General features: G+C 40.1%; 1 protein-coding gene across 5 annotated transcripts in view; it reads left to right on the top strand.

The window, feature by feature from the left end:
- Positions 1 to 23,940, top strand: part of Ccdc15 (coiled-coil domain containing 15) — a 75,912-nt gene extending 51,972 nt beyond the window's left edge. For all 5 annotated transcript variants that reach the window (XM_055622090.1, XM_055622089.1, XM_055622092.1 and 2 more), the window contains 4 exons: positions 16,657 to 16,833; positions 17,288 to 17,436; positions 18,749 to 18,901; positions 22,237 to 23,940. In XM_055622090.1, the coding sequence (XP_055478065.1) occupies positions 16,657 to 16,833; positions 17,288 to 17,436; positions 18,749 to 18,876 (454 nt within the window). In that variant the 3' untranslated portion in view covers positions 18,877 to 18,901; positions 22,237 to 23,940. The remainder of the gene's footprint in view (positions 1 to 16,656; positions 16,834 to 17,287; positions 17,437 to 18,748; positions 18,902 to 22,236) is intronic.
- Positions 23,941 to 24,733: the final 793 nt, after the last annotated feature.

Below are 24,733 nucleotides of genomic sequence, written 5' to 3'. Positions count from 1 at the left end.
ATTTAACAAGTGGCAGAACTGGGACTTTATCCGAGATTTGATAATATTATCTGATTTTTCGGAGTCTTTGCCATGGCCTGTCACACGTGAACAAAGCCAAGATAATCTAGAATAGAAGGCTGTTTTAAGAGGGGTTTTAAGGATGAGTCCTAGATCTGTGGCTTGTGCTACCAGGTGAATGAGGTACTCTTAAATACATTTCCCAGGAAGTAAGTGTGATAGAGGATAAGTTTTAGACTGGGGCATATGGTCTTGAGGTACATAAACATCAGTAGGAAATGTTAAATTCTTCTTGTTGTTATTATTAAAGATATGGGTTTTATGCAGCTCAGTTGTCTGGAAATCACAGTGTAACCAAGGATGACTCTGAACATCTGGACTTCCTACTTATAAGCTCCTGAGTGTTGGGATTCCAGGTGTGAGCTACCATGCTGAGTATTGAGACCGAGGTTTATGCCATGCAAGTGTAACTGAGCTACATCCCCAGCCCTTGCTAAATAAATTGCTAAAGAATAATACTTTTAGAATCAGAGAATGGGAGTCATGGAAAGGGTTGAACAGGAAAGTGATGTGAGGAAAGATTGAGACTGTGCTAATGGGCTTTAGGATTTAGTCCTGTGGGTCAGAGAGGCTGACTTACACTTTTATGAGAATGTAATTTTCTAGCAGAGCACCTCTCGAACTTAAGAATAAGCCTGTTTTTTCATTTTAGAAGCAGAATTTCTTTTATTTGAACATACTATTTATTAGTGTTGACAATTTTCGTAACTGCACAGGAAGAAAATCCAGCGAGTCAAAAGATAAATCCCTATTTTTATTTCTATCCCTTTATTTTAGTTTTACATTATAAAGGATTAGTGGTGTGTATGGCCTTACTATACTGAAGAAGACTGAGTTATAAGAAGAATTTTTGTAGTGCATGGTGTATACACCTTTAACCCCAGCATTTGAGAGGCAGAGGCAAGTGGATCTCTGTGAGTTCAAGGCCAGCCTTGTCTATGTAGTGAGTTTCAAGCCAGCCAAAGCTATCAAATAAGACCATGTCTCAAAAAACAAAAGTTTTTGAGTTGTGAGGTTACATTTTTATGTTATTTTATCTACAGAATGTTTTTAGAGTACACTCCAGAAGTGTAATTTTTGTTTGCCTTTTTTTTCTCTGTGTAATGCTGTCTGTACTGGAACTCACTCTGTAAACCAGTCTAGCCTTGAGTTTAGAGATCTGCCTGCTTCTGCCTCTTGAGTGCTGGGATTAAAGGCGTGAGCCACCACACCTTGCCGGAAGTGTAACTATCAGTCTCTACTTGTTTAGTTGTGCAAATGCCCTGTATCCTGAATTTGCAGCCCAATTTGCAGTCTCTCAGATTCTTACCTCTCTTTTACTGAAAGTTGGATACTGTGTCAGAACACCCTCGTCACCAGGGAAATGCTGTAATAGTAGTCACAGTATGGTTCCGACTTCCTCCAGTTTCCATTGTGTCAGTGAAGGGTGTGTCTGCATAAGAAGCTTTGGAGACGTCAGAGAGCAGGAACTGTAGAGCAGTTGGTTATCAGTCTTTGTAACACTGTCATTTTGCATTTTATGCTTCTTTCTGAACTACTCTATGCTGGTTATTCTTATCCTGAGAATTCTGGCCACAGCTACTATGGATTCTTTTTCTAAGAAAATAGCTGTGAGATATCCAGTGGAGATGTCAAACTGACAGATAAATAGACTTGAATCCTAGGAACATAATCTAAGACAGTGCTGTAGCTTTGTGAGTTATAACAAAGCTTTGTGGCTGTGGGTGGAAGCCTTAGGTTAAGTCACTTGGATTAAGAGAATATCAGGAGAAAGGAAAAACACCTACTAGAGCTTTGAGGAAATTGGCTTGCAAAGCAGACAGAAAGAAGGATGAGTTTAGAGAGGTTTGTGAGGAAACCTAACAAAAAGAATTTATTCAAAGGCTGAGCAAGAAAAGTTTCAAGAAAGAGGGAGGAGTTAGTAAGGAGAGAGCAAGTCAGTAAGGACAGGAAAGTGCTCCCACAGTTCCTCAGCCTTTTTTCCTTTGTTCCTAAAGATTCTTTTTAGATATTTTCCTACACACCCTAAAATGTTAGTACACAGAATGCATTGTTTATGTAGTGTGGCCTTTTGGAGGGTCACAAACTATTATAATACTTAAAAATTTTTGTCCCCTTAGGACAGTATTGCAGAGAATACATGTGCTAAATACATTAAGTGGTCTTAAAGAGTTCCTTTACTGGAATACTAAATCTGTAAGCCGTTTCAGAGTTGGTGAGGAAGTGTAGAACTGGAGGCCAAAAGCTGAGATAACTAACTGTGGAGAAGGACCTCTAAGTGGAAGCAAGGAGTTAATGCCATTACTTCTGCCTTGTCAGCAATACCTAAAATGTCAGCTCAAATAAAAAATCATCCTAGTAAGAAGGAAGTCTTTATGAAGTTGGTTATGCTGCTTCTTGTAGTACCCAAACTAATATGTACATTGAATTTGATGCTTATCTTTTCTGTTGTGTCTGTTTTTATTTCATCATTGAAAAACAAATTTCACTTTGCTTCATTACTGACCTTAACAAATGTGATATGAATGTCCTCAAAGTATGCTTCTTTTCCTTCTTTTTGTTTTTTCTTTGTTTGTTTTTCCAGTCAGGGTTTCTCTGTGTATCAGCCTTGGCTGTTCTGGACTCACTTTGTAGACCAGGCTAGCCCCAAACTCAGAGAGATCTACCTGCTTCTGCCTCCCTGAGTGCTGGGATTAATGGTGTGTGCCACCATGCCCGGCTGAAAGTATGTTTCTTAGCAGGCTGTCTTATGAGATGTTATTTGATCAATGGTCTCTGGAAACCCACTTGTAGGCACACTGAAAGAATGTTTTACTGGTCCCTTAAGTGTTCTCAGTATAGTCAAGTTGGTCAAGATGAATCACTACAGAGCAGAATTGGGGAGGGATGCTTGGTAGCCACCATGGCATTGCAGATGCAGCAGTTGTCCGCACCCTGAAAAGCCTGGGTCACCATAGCACAGTAAAATGAAGTAGTGAGCAGGGATAGAGAGATGGTTTAGCAGTTCAGAGCATTTGCTTCGCTTTTAGAGGATCCAGGTTTGATTCCCAGCACCAACATGGTAGCTAACAATCATCTGTAACTCCAGTTCCAGGGGATCTAATGCCATCTTCTGGCCTTGGTGGGCATCACATACATTACTGCGCAGAAAACTATATAGACAGAACACCAGGCTGAGACTCATAGCCAAACTTTGGACAGTACACATAGAATTTTATGAAAGAAGGTGGAGATAGAAAGACCTGAAGGGGACAGGAGCTCCAAAAGGAGACCAACAGAGCCAAAAAAAAAAAAAAAAAAAAAAAAAAACAACAAAACTGGGCCCTGGAGGTTCTGTAGAGACTGATACCTCAACCAAGGACCATGCATGGAAAAGACCTAAAACCCCTGCTCATATGTAGCCCTTAAACTCAGTCTCCAAGTAGGTTCCCAAGAAAGGGGAGCAGGGGCTGTCTCTGATAAGAACTCAGTGGCAGGCTCTCTGATCACCTCCCCCTGGAGGGATGCAGCCTTGCCAGGCCACAGAGGAAGACAATGCAGCCAGTCCTGATGAGACCTGATTGGCCAGGGTCAGGAGACCCTAGGGTCAATGGACTAGGGGAGGGGCATAGGAGAAGAGGGAGGGAGGGTGGGATTGGGAGGAGACAAGGGAGGGGGCCACAGCCAGGATACAAAGTGAATAAATTGTAATAAATAATAATAATTAAAAAGGAAAAAATAAATAAACTAAGCCACATAATAAAATAAAAAGAAATAAATGTTTTTAAAAAGTGAAAAAACAGGCCTTTAATTCCAGCACTGGAGGCACAGGCAGGCAGATCTCTTTGAGGTCAAGGCCAGCAGCCTGGTCTATAGAGCAAGTTCCAGAATAGCCAGGGCTACACAGAGAAACCCTGTCTGGAAAAAACATAACATAACAAAACAAACAAAGAACAAAAGCAAAACAAAAAAAATTCTTTTCGTTTATAGATTCTACCTCAAACCTGTGATTTTAGGTTCACCTTTTTGTTTTTAATTTATTTATTTATTTATTTATTCACTTTATATCCTTAACAAAGCCCTCTTCCTCCTCTCCCGGTTTCACTCTCCTACCCTCTTTCCCCTCAGGAAAAGGAGACCCCCATCACCAAACCATCTGGGACATCAAGTTGAGTCAGGACTAAGTGCATCCTCTTCCACTTAGGCCAGACAAGGCAGCCCAGCTTGGGGAAAAGTGATCTAAAAGCAGGCAATAGAGTCCATGTCAAAAACAGCTTCTGCTCCATTTGCTTGGGCATCCACATGAAGACCAAGCTACCCATCAGTGCAGGGGGCCTAGGCCCAGTCCATGCGTGTTCTTTGGTTGGTGCTTCAGTCTCTGTGAGGCCCCATGGGGCTAGGTTAGTTGACTCTGTTGGTCTTCTTGTGTTAGGCTTACCTTTTAAGTTTTGCATTTTAAGTCTTTTCTTTTTATTCTCTAGCTTATGTTGAGAGCAGCATATGTTAAAGTCAGTGTCGTCTGTGTGTGCTTGTGCCGCGAGATCACCTGTCTCACATTCCCAGTGCAGTGCCTCACATGCCTTTAAATCTTGCTCTTACCTGGTATACAAGGGGTTCCCTGTGCCCACACTGCAATAAGGAGACTTCTCACCCCTGCCCTATTACACCTTTATGTTGTGTTGCAGTTTCAGTCGTACCATAAAAACTCTTTTTATGCGCCTTGAGAAATACTCAACTTAGATTTATAGGGGTAGCTCAGGAAATACCAGCAAATGTGGGAAGGCAGTTGTGAGAAAATCCTTGCTTAAAGTGGCTTCGTCTCTCTCTCTCTCTCCTGGGAGTGGCTAGCTATCAGAATATGGATGAATTGGCTCCACAATGACAACATCGATGCCTGTTTTTCTGGTTCCTGATCTTTTAGGGTTTTTTGTAGAGTAACATCTAGAACTTAAATTTAATCTAATGGAGGCTTTAATTCCCCCTGGAGCTCACAACCACTCCAGTTCCAAGGCGTCTGACACCTGTTCAGGCAGAACACTGAAGCACATAAAATAGTGAAAGTATAGGAAAACTAAAAGTATGAATTTGCGTTGTACTACTTTTCAGAAGATAATCTCACTTGTTATAAAGTACTTTTAGCAGTTGGGCTGGACAGCATGTATTTATGAGTTCTAGCCTTGACGGAAACTTTTTTTGTTTTTTGTTTTTTTTGTTTTGTTTTGTTTTGTGTTTTGGTCTGGGGGATTGAACTCAGGCCTTGCAGCTGCTAAGTGTGCCTTCTACAACTGTGCTATATACCCCTTGTAAGTCATGTTTCCTAACCAAAGTTCTTTAAATTTTTTCATGATTTCTCTCATTGTACTCACTGCTAATTTTCTGTAGATTTAAGTAGATCTAGTTTATTGATGTGCAGGAATTTATACAGACAGTATAAGAGTTGATTACGTGTTTGGTTTTTTGTTTTTTTTTTGTATGTCTGTGTACATGTTTGTGTGTATGTGTGTCCCTGCATTTATAGCCCAGAGTATATATCAGATGTACACCCTCAATCAGTTTTTACCTTGTTTTGAAAAATGGTCTTTTGTTGAACTTGGAGGTCAGCATTTCAGCTAGACTGGCTGGCCAGTGACCTTCAAGGATTTACCTGCTTCTGCTTTGCCAGTATTGGGATTACAGACAGATGCCTTTGCATCTGCCATTTTCATGGCTTCGAGAATCCAAACTCAGACCCTCATGCTGACATGGCAAACACTTTACTGACTGAGCCATCTCTCCAGCACTAAAAGTTGATAAGTTTTGACATGTATACACATGAAACCACCATTAGTGTCATGATAGTAAACATACCTGTTGTTGCTGGCTAGTTTTATGTCAACTTGACACAAGCTAGAGTCATCTTTTAAAAGGGAGCCACAATTAAGAAAATGTCTTCCTATGATCTGGCTGGAGGGCATTTCCTTAAATGATTAATTGGGGAGGGCCCTGCCTATTGTGGGTGATGCCATTCCTGGGCTAGTACTCCTGGGTTCTGTAAGAAAGTAGAGTGAGCAAGCCAGTAAGCAGCAACGTCTGTGGCCTTTGCATCAGTTCCTGTCTCTGTGTTCCAGCTCTCCTTGAGTTCTTGTCTTGACTTCCTGTGTTGTTAAAGAATAAGCCTAATCTTTTTCTCTCCAAATTGTTTTTTTGGTCAAGGTCACAGCAATAGTCATCTGTCATCCTCAGAGCTTTTGTTATGTCTCTTGGCAGTCTTCTGTATCCTCTTCTAACCCAGACAACATTTGCTTTCTGGTATAGTTAAAATATGGTTTGCATATTTTAGAGTTATATTCAAGCATGCTTTGGAAATACTATGGGTTTGGTTTCCAACCACTCCAATAAAGTGAATATCACAAAAGACAGTCACTTGACCTGTATTCTCACTGCATATAAAAGTTATCTTTATATCATAGCATAGCTTATTAAATGTGTAATAGTATTGTTCCTAAAAATATATACACTTTTTCAAACTTACTTTTGGTTCTTTGTGAATTTTATGTTATGCACCTTGATCCCACTCATCCCCCTGTCCTCTCATACCCACCCTTCACCATTGCAACCTCCTCCAAAAAGAAAAAAAAAATCTCGTTGTAGATGTTGTCATGTGTTACAGTGTGTCCCACAGTGTACCCTTTTCATCCACACTTCTTTGCTTGCAAATGTTTATTGCAGTGAGTCATTGGTCTGAGGCTTCTGGTTTCTACACTGTCAGTACTGAAACCTCACGGGGACTTCTCTTGGACATCCTGTTGTTGCCCTGGGTCATGGAAATCCCATAGTTTTCAATCTGTAGGATTGGCCCTTTCACATGCCCTAGCAGTAGATATTGGGGTGGACCAACTCAAAGCCCGGGATCTGGGCCTGGGAGATATCTGAGCTGGTCAGCCTGCCTGCTCTCCTGCACACACACCTCCAGGGCAAGCTCTCTATCACTGCTCCAAATCTCATCCAGTCCTGTAGTCACTAAGAGACAGAACCAGCTCTGCTGCTCTCATGCACCTGGGTGGGCTCACTCGAATCCATACCATCAGGGCTCATTCTTCCAAGTACTGCAGCAGGCAATGGGCTGGGCCAACTCTTCCCTTCTCATGCCCCCCAAGGTTGGCTCACCCACCTCCCTAACACCAGCCAGGGCCAGCTCTACCCTACTGCCTGCTTTCCTGAGTATCACAGCTGGTGAGGGGCAGGGACAGCTATCCCACTTTCATGACTCCAGGTCTAATTCTCCTGCTTGCCATAGGTGACGAGGGATGGGGGTGGGTGGAGGTGCCACTGTACAGCAGACAAATTTTGGTGCGAGCTCAGGGCAGTTCACCTGTGCCCCTACCACTAGGGTCAGTTCTGCTGTGTGTTCCAGGTGAGGTATAGGGCCCACTCTCCTGAGTGCTACAGCAGGTGAAGAGCAGGGCCAGCTCTCCTGCTCTTACGATGCTGGGGCCACCACCAACCAGGGCTAGCTCTATTCTGAGCCTGCTCTCCGGAGTGTCACAGCTGGTGAGGGATAGGGCCAGCTTTCCCACTTTCCTGACCCAAATTCCTGGATCTGGGCTCTCTTGCCTGCTGCAGGTGGCAGGGGGTGAGGGTGGGGGGTTATTTCTTCCCTTACCCATGCATCTGCCTGGCAGAGAAGTGGTGGGGGCCAGCTCTCCCATGCTCACTTCCCCCAGCTCAGCTCTGCTGTGCTGTGCGGGTAAAGTGCAGGGCCAGCTCTTCTGAGTGTTGCAGCTGGTGGCCTCATGACCTCTGGAGCCAGCTCTCCCATGATGCCCAGGCGAGCAGTAGGGCCAGTTCTGCATAGCCCTCAGATATCAACATGGCCCCAGGAAGCAGCCAAGGGTGGCAATACCCCTTCTCTTCCCCCAGCTGCTGCAGGGCCAGAGACCCAGACATGACCACAGGCCAGGACCTCACTGTGGCCTTAGGTGATATCACCGGCTACTCACATCCATCTATTCCTCACTACCCTCTAGTTCTGCCTGTCTTCATTGAGCATACATCTTTCTGCTTCTCTTTCTCTTACATTTCTCTACCTCTTACTTGCTCCTCTTAGTGGCACTTGTTGTCTCTGGGTATATGGGATCATCTCAGAAGTAGTCTCCTGAGTGCTGTACCCTACCTGTGTAGTGTGGCACTAGGCAAGGGTCATCTGCCTACCTGGGCATGTGTGGGGGCCAGACTGGCCCTAGGCAGGGGTTGTCTCGTCTGGAGCTTGCTCTCCAGCCTGACAGCATGGCACCTGGCAGGAATCATCTCAGGCTTGCTCCCCACCAAGACCACACTGCCCCAAGTGAGAATTGTCTTGTCTCTGGCTTATTCTTTGCCTGGGCCTAGTGGCCTCAGGCAGGGGTCATCTCATCTCATCTCATCTCTGGCTCCCTCCCTGCCCTCAAATATATACACTTTCATTAAAAATACTTTTTTAGGGCTGGGAGGTGCTGGTGCATGCCTTTAATCCCACACTAGGTAGGAAGAGGTAGGAAGATCTTTGTGATTGGAGGCATTGGAGGCCAGGTAGGGCTACATAATGAGACTGTACCTCAATTAAATTCTTTATTAGTAGAAAGGTTGAGGATCATCTGAATTGTTAATAAATTGTAATCTTTTGATAGTGGAATCTCTTGTCCTTATGTTAATGGCTACAGACTTATCAGAGTGATGGTTAGTGAATATTGGAATGGCTATGGCAATTTTTCTTTTTTATTTTTGAGACAGGGTCTCTCATTCACTTTGTAGTCCAAGCTGGGCTGAATCTTGCTGTGTAGCCCAGACTAGCCTTGATCTTCTACAGATAACCCAAATTATTGTACTTGAATAATAGTTTCTTACAATAAGATAACAGTACCATTAACTTACTCTTCTTTTAATGAAAGATATCTCTTTAGTACATAGTCCTACTTGATAGCATTTGCCCTTAGTAATTCTTTCAAATTTGTAGTTAAGGGATGGGGCTGTTGCTTTGCTGAGTTAAAGAATGATTGTCTAACTATTGTGTAGCCCTAGGCTTGATGTCTGGTACCAAGAAAGAAGGGTGTTGGGGAATTGTAAGTAGAGGAAGAAGAGAGAGGGAATCATGAGTTAGAGCCCTAGTCCATATAATGAGATCCTGACCCTGCTGCTGCTTTATGACTACGTTTTTATAATGTTCTAAGTCTCTCATCTCACTATGTTCACAGCAGCTTAGCAGGAATAGATTTCTTATCCAGAAATCATGTTCTTTCTTTGTTCACCCCTTGATTTTAACTCCTGATCATTTGCAACAAGTCTGTCAGAATTAGTTGGATTTTCAGGCTTCATTTCAAATCCTAGTTTATATGTTTTTTCTTCTTCATGCTGTAGCTACTTCCTCCTCTTAAGTATTGAATCTCTAAATGCCAACAATAAAGCTTGGCATCAACATCACCTATGCTCCTGTTAACAATACACTTTATTTAGCCTCTTGAAGAATGGTTCTTGCTGGCAATGAATCCTTTCCAGAACACATACAGTTTACACTGCTCAGATCCAGTACAGCTATCTAGCCATAGGAGGTGTGGAAACAACATTGATCTCTTCATTTATCTTCATGAGAGGTCTTGGGGATCCAAGTTCATTGTCAACAAAAATTACTCATTTTTGTTTAAGAAGAGACTCTTGTTTGTTTTCCCTAAGAAGTACTTCTTAGTAGTAGATTTAAACTACTCAATGAATAGGCTAAGGCTGTAGCTTACTTGGTAGACTGCTTGTCCAGCACACACACACATCTGTGGGCCTGATCTGCAGCACCACAGAAACTATGTGATAGTGCACACCTGTCATCCCAGCACTCAGGAAGAGACAGGAGGACCAGAAGTCATCCTTGGTGTCTACCTTAGCCTTAATGTCATCTTGACACAGTTCCTTGAAAGCAGAAACCTCAAGATTTGCATGGATGAGGTTGGTCCATGGGTGTATCTGTGAAAAATTGTCGTGAATATTAATTGATGTAGGCAGACACAGTGCATTGTGAGTGGGACTGTTCCTCAGACATGTAGTCCTGAGCTGTATAAAAGAACTAGCTAAGCATGAGGGACTAAGCTTAAGAGCAAGCCAGCAAGCTGCATTCCTCCATAGTTTATGATAATTAGGTTCCTGGTTGACTTCCTGCCCTTGACATCCTTTATGATGGACTGTGACCAGAAAGTGTAAGACAAAGTTTTTCTTCACTTAAGAAGGGACCAGAAAAAATAAAATAAAAAATTAAAAAAGAAGGAACCAGAATGTTTTATCACAGGAACAGAAGGAAACTAAAACACTTGACTACATGGAAAATTCCAGACCAACCTGGAACACATGGGACCTGTCACATAATTTCTTTCCATAAACAATATTTTAAATGGGTATTTTGTCGTTTAGGCTCTGTTCCATTTAGGACACAAGCACAGTAGACCTAGCATTATAGTCCTTAAGGACTTTCAGATTGGGAAATAAGCTTTGGCTTTAACTTAAAAGGAGCTTTAGCACCTGATCAGATAGTCATCTCATTCGTTGAAGCTTTGCAGACAGGCATTTGGTCTTAAAGCTCCAATGAAATTTGTAAGCAACCGTTAGTATAGGCTTATATTATCATTGTACTTGTCAAAAGAGATAGGTGTATATTTCAGTCTTAAAAGAAGGTGTCAAACTGTTTTCCAGAGTTGTTGTACCAATATCTTGCAAACAGAGAAAAGCCACAGGCAAGAAGTAGATCTAATCCAGAAGAGATTTTTTTTTTTTTTAATTTAGCCTTTCACAGTCTCAGGAGATGAACAAAATAGAGACAAATTATTTGCAAAAATGTAATATGAATTGTCTCTAGTTCAGTTTCCAGTAGAATCATTATTTCCACCTGAGACTTTATGAGCACACTGTTGACTGCTCATACTTCTATCAGCATTCTGAAAGAATCAAAGAACATGTTAAGAGGGCAGCATATTATAACCAAATAGGTTGTACCCCAGAGACAGACTGTTTAGTGCCTAACAAGGCCAGAAGACAAAATTAGATCCCCTGGAACTGGAGTCACAGGTGTTTGGGAACCATTGTGTGGGTGCTGGGAATTAAATTCAGGAAGAGCAACCTATAAACTCCTGTGCCATCTTTCCAGATCCCAAGATACATCTTTTATAAGTGGTGCTGTGGATTTATCCCAAGGTCTCATGTATGATAAGCAGGCCTCTACCATGAGCTATATCCTAAACCCAATATATACTTCACTATCTACTTTTAGATTTTAAATGTTTGGATTTTAAATGCCAGGTATGATATTTAATACTAGCAGTTTTACTTGTGAGGCAAAGGCAGTTGAAATGGTGTAAGTCCAAGGCCAGCCTGGTTCATATTTTAAGTTTCAGGCCAGTCAGACCTATGTAATGAAACATTGTGTTAAAAAAAAAAAGTGTGGGATAGATCTCTCTCTCTTTTTTTTAATCTGTTATCATTTCTTTACTCTGAAGTATATACTGGCTGATATCATATGCACATATACATGATCTATACCTGATATATTTCCATATATATGCTTCCTTTTAATTACTCAAGTACAGTGTATCTTTTAAAAGTTATTTAATTTTTAACTTATTCATTTAATGTATATGGGTGTTTTGTCTGCATATATGTATATGCACCATGTACATACTGTGCCCAAGGAGGCCAGAAGAGACTATCAGATTCCCTGAGAATACCCACCATCATATGGGTGGTAGGAATGGGTCATGGGTCCTCTGAAAGAAAACCTGAATTTTAATTTCTCACATTCTTTTTTTGTTTCTTTTGTTTTGTTTTCAGGCAGTTTTGCTATTTGCCCAGGCTGGACTTTAACTTGTGATCCACTTTCTTTGCCTTCTCATAAGCTGGGATTACAGATAGACCATATGCCTAGTACTTTCTGTCAGTGTGTCTGTCTGTCTCTGAGACAGTCATATAGTTCAAGCTAGCCTTGAACTGTTAGTCCCCCTGCCTCTGTCCCTTAGACATTAGGATTACAGGAATGTACCACATTCAGTTTTATGTGACGCAGGTTTGAACCAAAGGCTTCCTGCATGCCAAGCAAACACTCTACCAACTGAGGTATGTCCTCAGCCTTTTCTTTTTAAATGGTAGATATTCTGACGGATAGTCCATGGTCTTTTTTGTTATTTATTTGTTTATTTTTTGAGACAGGGTTTCTCTGTGTAGCCCTGGCTATCCTGGAACTCACAATGTAGATCAGGCTAGTCTCTAACTCACAGAGATCCTCCTGCCTCTGACTCCCAAGTGCTAGGATTAAAGGTGTGTGCCACCGTGCCTAGCTAGGTTTTTTTGTTTTTGGTTTGTTTGTTTGTTTTTGTTGGTTTTTTTTGGTAACTTTGGCTTGCATTTCTTTGATATAGTGAGCGCTGATACTGTTTTACATGCATATTGGCCCATTTGTATGTCATCTTTGGAGAAATGGCTACTGAATTTCTTTACCTGATTTTTAATCTAATTTTGTGCTGTTTTATTTGCATCCCCTTTGCTGTGATTCACTTTCACGTTTCTGTCTTTCCTGTGTTTTCAGATTTACATTTCTGACAAAATCATACTTAGTGTCTTTTTGTCTCAGAAATTACAGCTCTTCCCCCCGGAAGATCTTAGTCTTTTTCATGTTACTACTTCTAGTTCAGCATGGGCTTGCACTATGTAATGTTCGTCAAGCTGGAACTCACTTTATAGAGCAGGCTGGCCTCAAACTTTGGATGATCCTCCTGCTTCCGCCTCTTCAATGCTGAGATGTGTATGTGCTATCATACCCAATGTATCTTTATTTTTGAACATATAGCATATGGCGGTAATAGCTATATAAATGTCCTTCTATTTCATTTGAATACAACATTCTAGTTGTACTTAATCTTGATTGATGATTCTGTTCATTATGAGTTGTTTTCTGCCTCTTTTGCATACTTGCTATCTTATAAAAGAAAGCATTTCATTGGGACTTGCTTACTTCAGAGGTTTAGTTCATTATCATCTTGGTGGGGAGCATGGCAGTATGTAGGCAAGCACTGGAGCAGTAGCTGAGAGTTCTACATCCTGGTCCACAGGCAGAGAGTCTGTCTGGGCTTGACATGGGCTTTTATTTAATTTTATTTTATTTTATTTTATTTTATTTTATTTTATTTTATTTTATTTTATTTATCTATTTATCTATCTATCTATCTATCTATCTATCTATCTATCTATCTATCTATTTATTTTTGACAGGGTTTCTCTGCGTAGCCGTGGCTGTCCTGGAACCGTCTCTTTAGTCCAGGCTGTCCTCAAACTCAGAGATCCACTTGCCTTTCAAGGGATGGAATAAAGGTGTGCACCACCATGCCCATCTAGGGCTTTTGAAACCTTAAAACACACCTCCAGTGGCACACTCTCTCCAACAAGACCACACATAATTCTTTGAAATAGTGCTACTCTCTGGTGACCAAGCATTCAAATCCATTAGCCTAAGGGAGCCATTCTCATTCAAACCACCACAATTAGTAATCTTTGATTGGATATCTCTACAGGTTGTTTTTGTTTGTTTGTTTGTTTGTTTGTTTGTTTTTCCAACATGATACAAACCTAGACATATCTCAGGAAACGGACTCTTAATTAAGAAAATGCCTCTGTAAGACTGGCCAGAAATAGAAAGCCAGTATCCCTTTCCCCATGGCTTCTGCTTTGATTTCTGCCTCCAGCTTACTGCCTTGAGTTCCTGCCCTTACTTCCCTCATTGATGGACTGTGACTTTCGAGTTGTAAAATGAAAAATAAACCCTTTCCTCCTCAGGTTGCTTTTAGTTATGGAGTTTATGACAACAATACAAATCCTAAGTAAGTATCTAACACTGTGATTTAATTTTTTATTTTTTGGTAGGTAAGTGTATTGCTGTTCCAAATGTGTTTTACTCAGGACTCCACCAGGTTCCATTTGAATTCTTCCCCCCGTGCTGTTGTCTAGAAACTGAAGATACTAATGGTTGACATTAATAGGGGTTGCTTTTCTGTTTCTCATCTTTTAGGAACTATTGACTTTTGCTGATTGATGTGTCTTAAAAGCTGTTATTTTTGGTATTTTATCTTATTTGTTCTATTTTATTTATTCATTTATTGATTGGTTGATTGATTGGTTTTCTTGAGACAGGGCTTCTTTGTCTAGCCTTGGCTGCCCTGGAACTTGCTCAGTAGACCAGCCTGACCTTAAACTCACAGAGATCCACTTGCCTCTGCCTCCCAAGTACTGAGAGTAAAGGCACATGCCACTGCTGCCCAGTCTTATTTGCTTTTTAACTTTCTTTAGTGTAAGGACAAATCTGGTCCCTGTTACACTATTTTGGCAGTGGCAAATGTCCTGCCTACCAGAACTTTTAGCCTGAGCCTGTTCTTTTGCTGGGGTTCTTACAGAAAATGTCTTACTATTTCTCATTTCTTTTTGAGAGTCCATTTAAATAGGTGATTAGAAGGTAAGCTCGGGTTCCCAATCCCACTGGTCCCCAGTTCACCTGTGAAATCTGTTCTGTTTCCCCTTCCCTGGGAGATTCTCCTTCCCATCCCAATCCCTTCTTTACTTAGTTTCTCTGGGTCTGTGGACTGTAGCATGATTGTCTTTTACTTTACAGCTAATAACCACTTATGAGTGAGCACATGCTATGCTTGTCTTCCTAGGTTTGGGTTACCTCACTCAGCATGATCTTTTCTAGTTCCATCCATTTGCTGCGAATTTTATGATTTCCTTGTTTTTAATAGCTAATTAATAATCCATTATGTAAATGTACCACATTTTCTTTACCCATTCTTCAGTCGAGGGACATTTAGGTTGTTTCTGGTTTCTGGCTATTATGAATAAAGCTGCTATGAACATAGTTGAGCAAGTGTCCTTGTGGTAGGCTGAAGCATCCTTTGAGTATATTCCCAGGAGAAGTATATGGGGTCTTGAGGTAGATCAATTCACAATTTTCTGAGAAACTGCCATATTGACTTCAGAGTGGTTGTATAAGTTTTTACTCCCACCAGCAATGGAGGAGTGTTCCCTTGCCCTACATCCTTACCAGTATGAGCTGTCAGTTGTGTTCTTGATTTTAGTCATTCTGACAGGTGTACGATGAAATCTCAAAGTCATTTTGATTTACATTTCCCTGATAGCTAAGGATGTTGAAAGTTTCTATAAGTGCTTCTCAGCCATTTGAAATTCCTCTTTTGAGAATTCTGTGTTTAGATCTACACCCATTTTTAAAATTGGACTATTCATTTTGTTGCTGTCTAGTTTCTTGAGTTCTTTATATATATATTGGATATTAACCTTCTGTCAGATGTAGAATTGGTGAAGATCTTTTACTATTCTTATATTTATGGTTGTGAGCCTAGCCTTTAAATGCTGAGCCATCTCTCCAGCCTTTTTTTTTTTACCATTCTTTGGGTTGCCATTTTGTCCTATTGATGGTGTTTTGCCTTGCAGAAGCTTTTCAGTTTCATGAAGTCCCATTTATTAATTGTTGATCATGGTGCCTATGCTATTGGTGTTCTATTGGAAGTTCAGGTTGTATGTTGAGGTCTTTGATCTACTTGGAATTCAGTTTTGTATAGGATGATAAGTATGGATCTGTCTGTATCCTTCTACATACTGACAAGGTGCAGAGGGAGGGAGGGAGAAAATACGGGGAGAAACAGCTAAAATTGGGAGGCATTTCAGGAACAGGTGGAAACCCTAGTGCAATGGAAATCCATGAAATCTATGAGAGTAACATTAGCAAAAACAAAAAAAAAACCTCCTAGTTGGGGGACACAGAGCCTGATTTGGACATGTTCTGTAACCAGGCAAGGCCTCAAGTGGAGGGCTTAAGCCACCAACCCAGCCACAAAATCTTTAACCTATAGTTGGTCCTAGAGTGTGCTGGAACCAGGACCTTGCAGAACCCTCATCAAAGAGACCTGAGAGACTTTATCCAGCAATTGATGGTAGCAGATGCAGAGTCCCACAGCTAAACATTAGGTGGAGCTCAAGGAGTTGTGCTGAGGATGGGGAGGAAGGAATCTGAGGGGTCAGTGACACACTACGGAATCAACTTTCTGAGATTCAGGGATCTTTGAGAGATCAGGAATCTGTACGGATCTGACCTGGTAATACATACATATATGTTATGGCTGATTAGCATGGTGTTCTTGTGGGAATCCTACCAGTGGGAGTGCATGCTGTCCCTGACTCTTGCCTACTTATGGACCCTTCTCCCCACCCCCCCTACTGGGTTGCCTCATTCAGTCTTGATGTCATGTCATATGCCTGGTCTTTTTGTAGCTTGTTATGCTGTGCTTGTTTGATGTCCCTGGGAGGCCTGTTCTTTCCTGAGGGGAGGTGGGGGAGAGGATCAGTGGGGTGGAGTGTGGAGGGAGACTGCAATTGGAATGTAATATATAAGAGGGAAAAGAAAAGAAGATAAACTCAGGTCAACTAGTACAAGCACTTTTTGAAGATGCTCTTGGATTACTAAATTGATTTTGTGATCCCCATTTTGAGGGAATTTCTTGAGTTATTTGAATCAGGAAGCTAATTTTGAAGAACAGTTTTAGAAAATTCGTAAGTATGTTTTGTTTCATACAGACTTAAGAAAAGAAAAGAACAACAGCGCTATGCTGAAGAGCAGAGGCTCCTAAGAATGAACTGTCATGAAGAACCTTATTCAGAAGAGAAGATAAGTGGTGTTTTAGCCCAGCTACACCTTGAAGAAATAAAAGGAGCCAGAGAAAAACAACACAAGAGAGAAAAGGAATATGAAAGGTGATTTTAAACATTGTGCCTGAATTTCTGGCTCAGAAGGGACCTAGTTGAAAGGCTTTCTCATATTCCTTAACAGACTTGGTTTAGCCTGGTGGTGGTGGCCCAAGTCTTTAATTTTAGCACTCAGGAGGCAGTGTTAAGTGGATCTTTGAGTTTGAGGCCAGCCTAGTCTACATAGTGAGTTCCAGGACAGCCAGGCCTACACAGAGAAACCCCGGCTCACAAAAATGAAAGAGTGAGACAGAGACATTGTATGTCTTCTCATACTTTTCCTTATTTAGTGTGCATACTCCAGTACTGTTTTGATTAGCTAGGACGTCTTTTTTCCTAGAGCCATTTCCCACTGCCTAGGAAAACTAGAGGTACAGAGCAGAGAAAGCTGGCTATAACATCAGAATTTATGCTTATTCTCCTCCTAGTAGTTGATTTACCTGGCTACACTGTGTTTTTATAGATATGTAGAAGCTTTACGAGCTCAGGTCCAGGAGAAAATGAAGCTTTATAACATCACTTTACCTCCATTATGCTGTTGTGGTCCTGATTTTTGGGATGCTCATCCTGATACCTGTGCAAACAACTGCATTTTCTATAAAAACTATAGAGGTAAGTTTCTTAAGGAAAAGTTGAGTTCTGAAGCAGTTAACATAAATATTTCTATATGTTTATATAAATATATGTAGTGATTGTGGTAATTTAGAATTTATTGAGAACTTATTATATATATGAGAATTATATTTGTACCTTTATAAAACAATTTTTGTAAGACAAGAACAATTACGGTTTCTGATTGGTCCTGTTTATGGTGGAGAAGCATTTTCAGCTCATCACACTATACAGAAGAAGATCCTCCCTTAATTGAACACTATTAAGAGTTTTTCTATAAACTATAATTAATATAAAAAATTAAAAAAAGAGTTTTTCTTTACTAGGCAGTGGTTGTGCACACATTTAATATCAGCACTTGGAAGACAGAGGCTGGCAGATCTCAGTGATTTAGAGGCCAGCCTGGTCTACAGGGTGAGTTCCAGGCTAGCTAGGGATACACAGAGAAATCCTGTCTCAAAAACCAGACAAACAAAAAAATAAGGAGGGAAGGAAAGAAAGAATAGTTTGTCCTTTTTGACTAAATTAGGAGTCTGTTATCCACATACTATAATGGTGTAAAATACAGACTTATTAGTGTATAGCCATATTAGACTGTCAGTTCTGCTGGGGACACCAAGGAAGATGAAACTCTGTATCAAGAGCCTAAGACAGAGAGTAGAATCCTTTCTGTAGTCACTAATGTTTTCTGTCCAGCCCTGAGTACTGATTTATTGAACATAGGAACTTTTTCAGCCTCACATAAACACTGAAAATGATGCCATTATTTATATTTTTGGTGTGTTTCATCTGTGTGAGATGGAGATAAATTTATCAATCCTATGAGTTACTTTAAAACTTCTCATGATAACGTGAAATTCATGAAATTATTTTATATACTTTTCTCTGGTCTCAGGCTGCTCTCCAGCTTTATCAAACTTCCTCTTACACTTTTTGCATCTCATACACTTAGTTCTCTACCTGTAGTGCCTTTTTTTCTTTCCTCCTTTTCCCCAAAAGCCCACTTTAAATGGCACAGCTTCTCATATCTATTCAGTGTTCCCTAGTTCATTCATACCTACCTTCATATTATGACATTTTGTATATGCCTATGGTGTGGAAGCCCTTCGCTGCATTATTTTTGTTACCAATTTCTATATTCTCTTTTCTTTCCTTATGGAGTATTTGCTCTATTGTAAGTACTCAATAGGTTATTCGTGGCTAGAATTAATGCCTATGGCATTTTGGGTAAAGAAGCAGTACTAATAGGAAAAAGAAGTAGCTATCGTGGATAAAATCTAACTTTACTCATTATTCAAACCTTCATTTGCAGCATATAATCGGGCATTGCATTCAGTCATCAATTCTTCTGATATCTCCGAGGGGAACACAACTCTTCGAAATGCCATTCGTAATTTTGCTTCTGCACATAGACGGACTTCAAAAAAAAGTCACCAATAAGAGTATGAAATCAGTGCCATGACCGGTAGTATTTCCACCTTCATTTAAAATCAACCACAGAAAATTATTTGGGAAAGGCTGTTAAAATGTGCAAGATAAATTATCTGAAAGGAAAGCAATTCCACGTAAGAACTGTCTTGGACAGTTATAACTAGATATCTGTCTTGGAACCAACATTGAAAGTTTACTGCTAAACTTGTCTCTTCTTTGGATTGAACCATGTGGAACCTGTTTTTTGTTTTTTTGTTTTGGTTTTTTTTTTTTTTTAAGTGATTATAAAAGATTTCTCTAGTTTTTGCTGGATTTTAAAAAAATGTCTTTTAAGCTTTCTTTTTTCTTTGTCTAATTAGAGAAACTCATGAGAAACCTTTGACATTATCTTACATCCTTTTAAAATTGTACTGTTTTGTTTTGTTTTGAGACAGGGTTTCTCTGTGTAGTCTTGGCTGTCCTGGACTCACTTTGTAGACCAGGCTGGCCTGTAGCTCATAGAGCTCTGCCTGCCTCTGACTCCTCGAGTGCTGGGATTATAGGCATGCACCACCGTGCCTGGCTTCACATTATTTCTTGATGCCAAATTTGAAATGGCAGGGATTAAGAGATGGCTCAGAGGTTAGGAGCACTGGCTGCTCTTCCAGAGGTCCTGAGTTCAATTCCCAGCAACCACATGGTGGCTCAAAACCATCTATAATGAGATCTGGTGCCCTCTTCTGGTATGCAGGATACATGCAGACATGTATACATAATATACAAATCTTTAAAAAAAATTGAAATGACTGAAAACAGCACTTGGGGGCTGGAGAGATGGTTTGGTGGTTAAGAGCACTGCTCTTCCAGAGGACCCTGGTTTAATTCCCAGCGTCCTCATGGCAGCTCATAACTGTCTATAACTCTAGTTCCAAGGAATCCAGCACCTTTACACAGACACACATGCAGTCAAAACACCAGTGCAGATAAAATAAAAGCAAATTAAAGAAAATTTAAAAAAACAAAACCCAGCATTTAGACTATGTCATAAAACAAAATAAAGGCCTATACTCCTAGCCAGGCTATTGAAAAAGAGTCAAAGTTACATGAATGATAAGACTGACCACTTATTTAACTACATTAATTAATTACCCAGTTTAGTGAGAGTCCTTGAAGTAAGTATATATTTTCTTTCGTCTTAAAGAATTAAATTTTAATAGCGCTGTTTAGATCTAATTTACATCTACACAGGCCCCCCCAAACACAATTTAATGATTTTTACTACAATTTAGTGATTTTTCCACACCATTACTAAGAAAACACCATGATCTAGCAGTCCTACTTATGAGTTTATATGCAAAAGAATTAAAAGTAAGATCTGAAGTAGAGGCTTGCACACTTTATGTGTAGTAGCTCAGAATACTCTGTCTGTTGATGGAGAGATGGATTAAAAGTATATACACACTTGAAGCAGAAGGGTTTTTAGGCTTCCAAAAGGATTCCTGTTAACCTGTTTCGACATGGTGCTAAAATGAAATAAATCAGTCACAAAAAGACAAGTATTATATGATGCTGCTTATGTTAGATCCAGAAAGTGGTGAGACTTTGGAAACAGAAAAATAGTGCTTGCTAGGAGGTAAGAGGAAATGAGGCATTGTCATTTAATGGTACAGAATTTTAGTTTTTCTGGATTAAAATGTCCTAGAAGTCTGTTTTCACAAAGTGTGAATATGCTTAACTATTGATCTGTACATATAAAATGTTACAGTGCTAAAGTTTAGTCTGTGATTTTTTTAATCTTTTAAAAAATATTTCATTTAAAAATTTTTAATTATTATTTGTCAGAGGGGTATCCGATCACCTGGGGCTGGAGTTACAGGCAGTTGTGATCTGTCTGATGTAGGTACTGAGAATTGAACTCTGTTCCTCTGCAAAAACAGTATGTGCTCTAAACCACTAAGCCATCTCTCCAGCCCCTAGCTAATGTGACTTTTTTAATGTATTAAAAAAATTGCCTTCAAAAACATTACAGTTTATTCACTTTGTATCCCAGTTCTAGCCCCCTCCCTCATCTCTTCCCAGTCCTACCCTCCCTCTCTCTTCCTCCCCTAGTCCACTGATAGGGGAGGTACTCTTCCCCTACTGCCTGACTTTAGCCTTTCAGGTCCCATCAGGACTGCCTGGATCCTCTGGGAGAAGTGATCAAGGAGCAGGCAACTGAGTTCATGTCAGAGACTGTCTCTTTTCCCCTTACTAGAGAACCCCTATGGAGAAAGAGCCATCTATGGGCTACATCTGAGCAAGGGGTCTAGGACCTCTCTATGCAAGGTCTTTGGCTGATGCATCAGTCTCTGCAGAAGCCCCTGTGCCCAGCTTTTTTGGCTCTGTTGGCTTCCTGTCCTCTCTGGGTCCTTGTATATCCCCCTTCTTCCATAATATTTCCTGCATTCTACCCAAAGTTTAGCTGTGAGTCTCTGCATCTGCTTCGATTCCCTGTTGGTTGGAGTCTCTCAGAGGGTATCTATGGTAGGCCCCCATCCTGTTTCCTTCTTTCTGCAGCATCTGTTGTCTATCCTTGTGAATGAGAATTAAGTAGCCTTCCTGGGGTCCTCCTTGTTGTTTAGCTTCCTTAGGCCTGTAGATTTAAGTATGTTTATCCTATATTATATGGCTAATATCCACTTATAAGTGAGTATATACCATGTATGTCTCTCTGCTTCTGCTGTACTTCACTTAGGATGATCTTTTCTATTTCTGTTTGCCTGAAAATTTCATGATTTCCTTGTTTTTAATAGCTGAGTAGTATTCCACTGTATAATTGTATCACAATTTCTGTATCCTTTCTTCAGTTGAGGGACATCTGGTTTGTTTCCAGATTCTGGCAATTACAAATAAAGCTGCTATGAACATAGTTGAGCAAATGTCCTTGCTGTATGGTTGAACATCTTTCGGGTATATGCCTGAAAGCTTGGTCTTGAGGTAGCACTATTCCTAGTTTTCTGAGAAAGTGCCAAATTGATTTCCAAAGTGACTGTATAAAGTTTACATTCCCACCAGCAAGGCAGGAGGGTTCCCCATTCTTTACATCCTCTCCAGCATGTGTTATTCTAGAGTTTTTTATCTTAGCCATTCTGATGAGTGTAAGATGGAATCTCAGAGTTGTTTTGATTTGCATTTCCCTGATGACTAAGAATGCTGAACATTCTGTCAAACATACAAAAACAGCAGAACACTGAAAATTGTGCTCAGGTTTGAAGGGCTCTTGAGCTTTTGTTAATTCAGTGTTTCTTGACTCACAATGAAGAACTCTGCAGTTCGTCTAAAAATTAGTGTATATCCACTGTACATAACTTAAGAAAAAAAAAACTTCTCATGCTAACTTCTCTTTTTCAGAGCTAAAGAATATCAGCAAAATGCTATGTCACAAAGAAAACCACAAGACATCCTGAAGTTATTGGACGCCATCATACTGTCCGCAGATCCAGCCTTACAGTACATGCCTTGAACTATAGCCCTTCCAAAAGGCATTTTCCTCACGCCAAGCAAGAAGCATCAAGAGTTTGTTTTTGTTGCTTTGTTTACTTTACAAATTACAGATAATGTCTAGTTTTCAGCTTGGGGTTTACAGCCAATAACCATGCTAATATCACTTCACAAACTGAAAACAAAGTGCCAGAAATATGTTCAGTTGCCTTGTCATACCAAAAGCAAATACAAAATGAGGAGAACACAAGAGCACCTTTCCATTTTAAAATGTTTGAAAACATTTTCAAACTGTACAACTGTACAACTTTAATACAGTTTCAGAAGCTCCAGACACACATGTCCACTTGATGTAAACCCAAGGCTTTGAGTAGCTGCAGTGTGATTGTGGTCAGATCCTAAATAAAACCCAATGAGGACAATAGACACAGCTCAGATAATATGTGTTGATCATGCTCCTCCTCTCTCTATGGTATTTGCAAGGAGACAGATAAACATTCTTTTTTAGCTGAGCATAGTGGTACATGTCTATAATCCCAGTATTATGGAGGCTGATGCAAGAGGATCAGGAGTTTGAGGCCAGCTGGGTTACATAAAACTCTCAAAAAAATTTTAAGCCAAATAAAATAGTTTTTCCTTTTGCTGCTGTTGCTGTTTCTCATCTTCTTTTTCCTCCTTTTTGTGAAATTCAATGGACCCTTTTTACCATCAGACTTTCCTTTCAATTATTACTTATGACATCCTTCTTATATTTTTCCTTCTGCTTCAATACCTTCCTGATGCATGGCTGCTTTTCTCTGCTACTGAAGCTGTTCAGCATCTCACTCAACTTTTGGGTTTGTTTACCCATATCTACAAATAGAGCCCCAGGATTTGTGGCTTTGATCTTGGGTCAGAGTTCTGAACAAAACAAGAAGAATTCAGATAATAGTCTTTGGGCAGTAGTAGTGTCCTTTTCCTTCAGGCGTCCTGCAGGCTAGTCCACAGTCCTTCATTTCCCAAATGTAGTATGTTTTGTCCAACTTTGCCACTTCATTAGTTTTAAATTTCCCTTCCCAGAAGCTGTCTCCATTTCTCAGAGCACTTAGTAAATCCTTCAATATTGAGAAAGCTCTCTGGCTTTTCTTCTTGTGGTCTTTGCCTGTCTATATAAAGAGGGCATAAGCAGTCATAAGCCCTTTGGTTTCTTGGGGTTACCTTTAGCCATGCTGACATATTGTTTTCTAGAAAGCACAGAGCACAATATGAGGCTTCCTGACCTCACACTAGTGCTTCCGTGACAACCAACTCTGACATGATTGTTACTAATTAAAAATGTTAACAATAAAAGATAAGAAACCCATAATAGCAATTGCTCTTAAGTCTTCCCACTCTAAAAATCCCTTTCCAATCCTAGGTAACCATTACTTTATTCCTTCTATATGTAAATTAGCCTATATGTGAATTCTCTTCTAAGTGGAATGTACAATGTGAGCTCTTTTGTGACTGAACTTTTTTCAGTTAGCCTGATGTCGAGGCTTCTCTGTGTTGTCATATTCATTAATGGTTCATTACTCTTCATTGTTGAATAGTATTGATAGTAATAGTAATAATAAAACCATATTTATTCATTCATCAGCTGGTACACATTTACATTTTTCTACTTGGTTATTATGAATTTTGCTATGAGCAGTTGTTCTTGGGGTTCTGTAGGTACATGTTTGCATTTTATTCATGGTATATAAGAGTAAAATTCCTGAGTCACATGGTAGCTTTTGTGTTTAACCTTTTGAGAAACTACAAACTCTTTTCCAAAATAGCTGTACCATTTTTTTCATTCCCTAGAATTTGTAAAAGTTTGTGTTCTTCACCAACACTCATCTCTCATCAGGTGGCTGTCATGTGAAATTTCACACTGGCTTTACTTTCCTCATGGCAGTTGATGGTGATCACTTTTTCTTCATGAGCCTGTTGGCTGTGTGGGTCTATCTTTTGAAGATGTTTAACAGATACTTTGCCAGCTTTATGATTGGGTTGTCCTTTTATTACAGAATTAGGAGAGCCCCTAATGTATCCTACATGTGGATCCTTTATCAACTGTATCATTTCTATTTTCTCCCATTCTGGGGATTATCTTTTCACCTTTGTGTGTGTGTGTGTGTGTGTGTGATTTTGAGACAGGGTCCCACTGTAGTTCTGGCTGTCTTGGAACCTACTTTGGAGATCAGATACCAGGATGGCTTTGAACTCACCAAGATCTGTGTGGCTTTGTCTACCAAATGCTGGGACTAAAAGGTGTAATACCTCCTTTTCACTTCCTTAATAGTTTCTGAAGCTTGCAGGACACACTTAAATTTGATGAAATCACACTTATATACTTTGTGGTTTATGCTTTTGCTATAGTCTGAAAAGCCATTACTAATTCAAG

Source organism: Psammomys obesus, unplaced genomic scaffold (genome assembly GCF_907164565.1).
Source record: "Psammomys obesus unplaced genomic scaffold, mPsaObe1.curated_primary_1811, whole genome shotgun sequence".
NCBI classification, from domain to species: Eukaryota; Metazoa; Chordata; class Mammalia; order Rodentia; family Muridae; genus Psammomys; species Psammomys obesus.
This window is presented reverse-complemented; position numbering and strand designations above follow the sequence as displayed.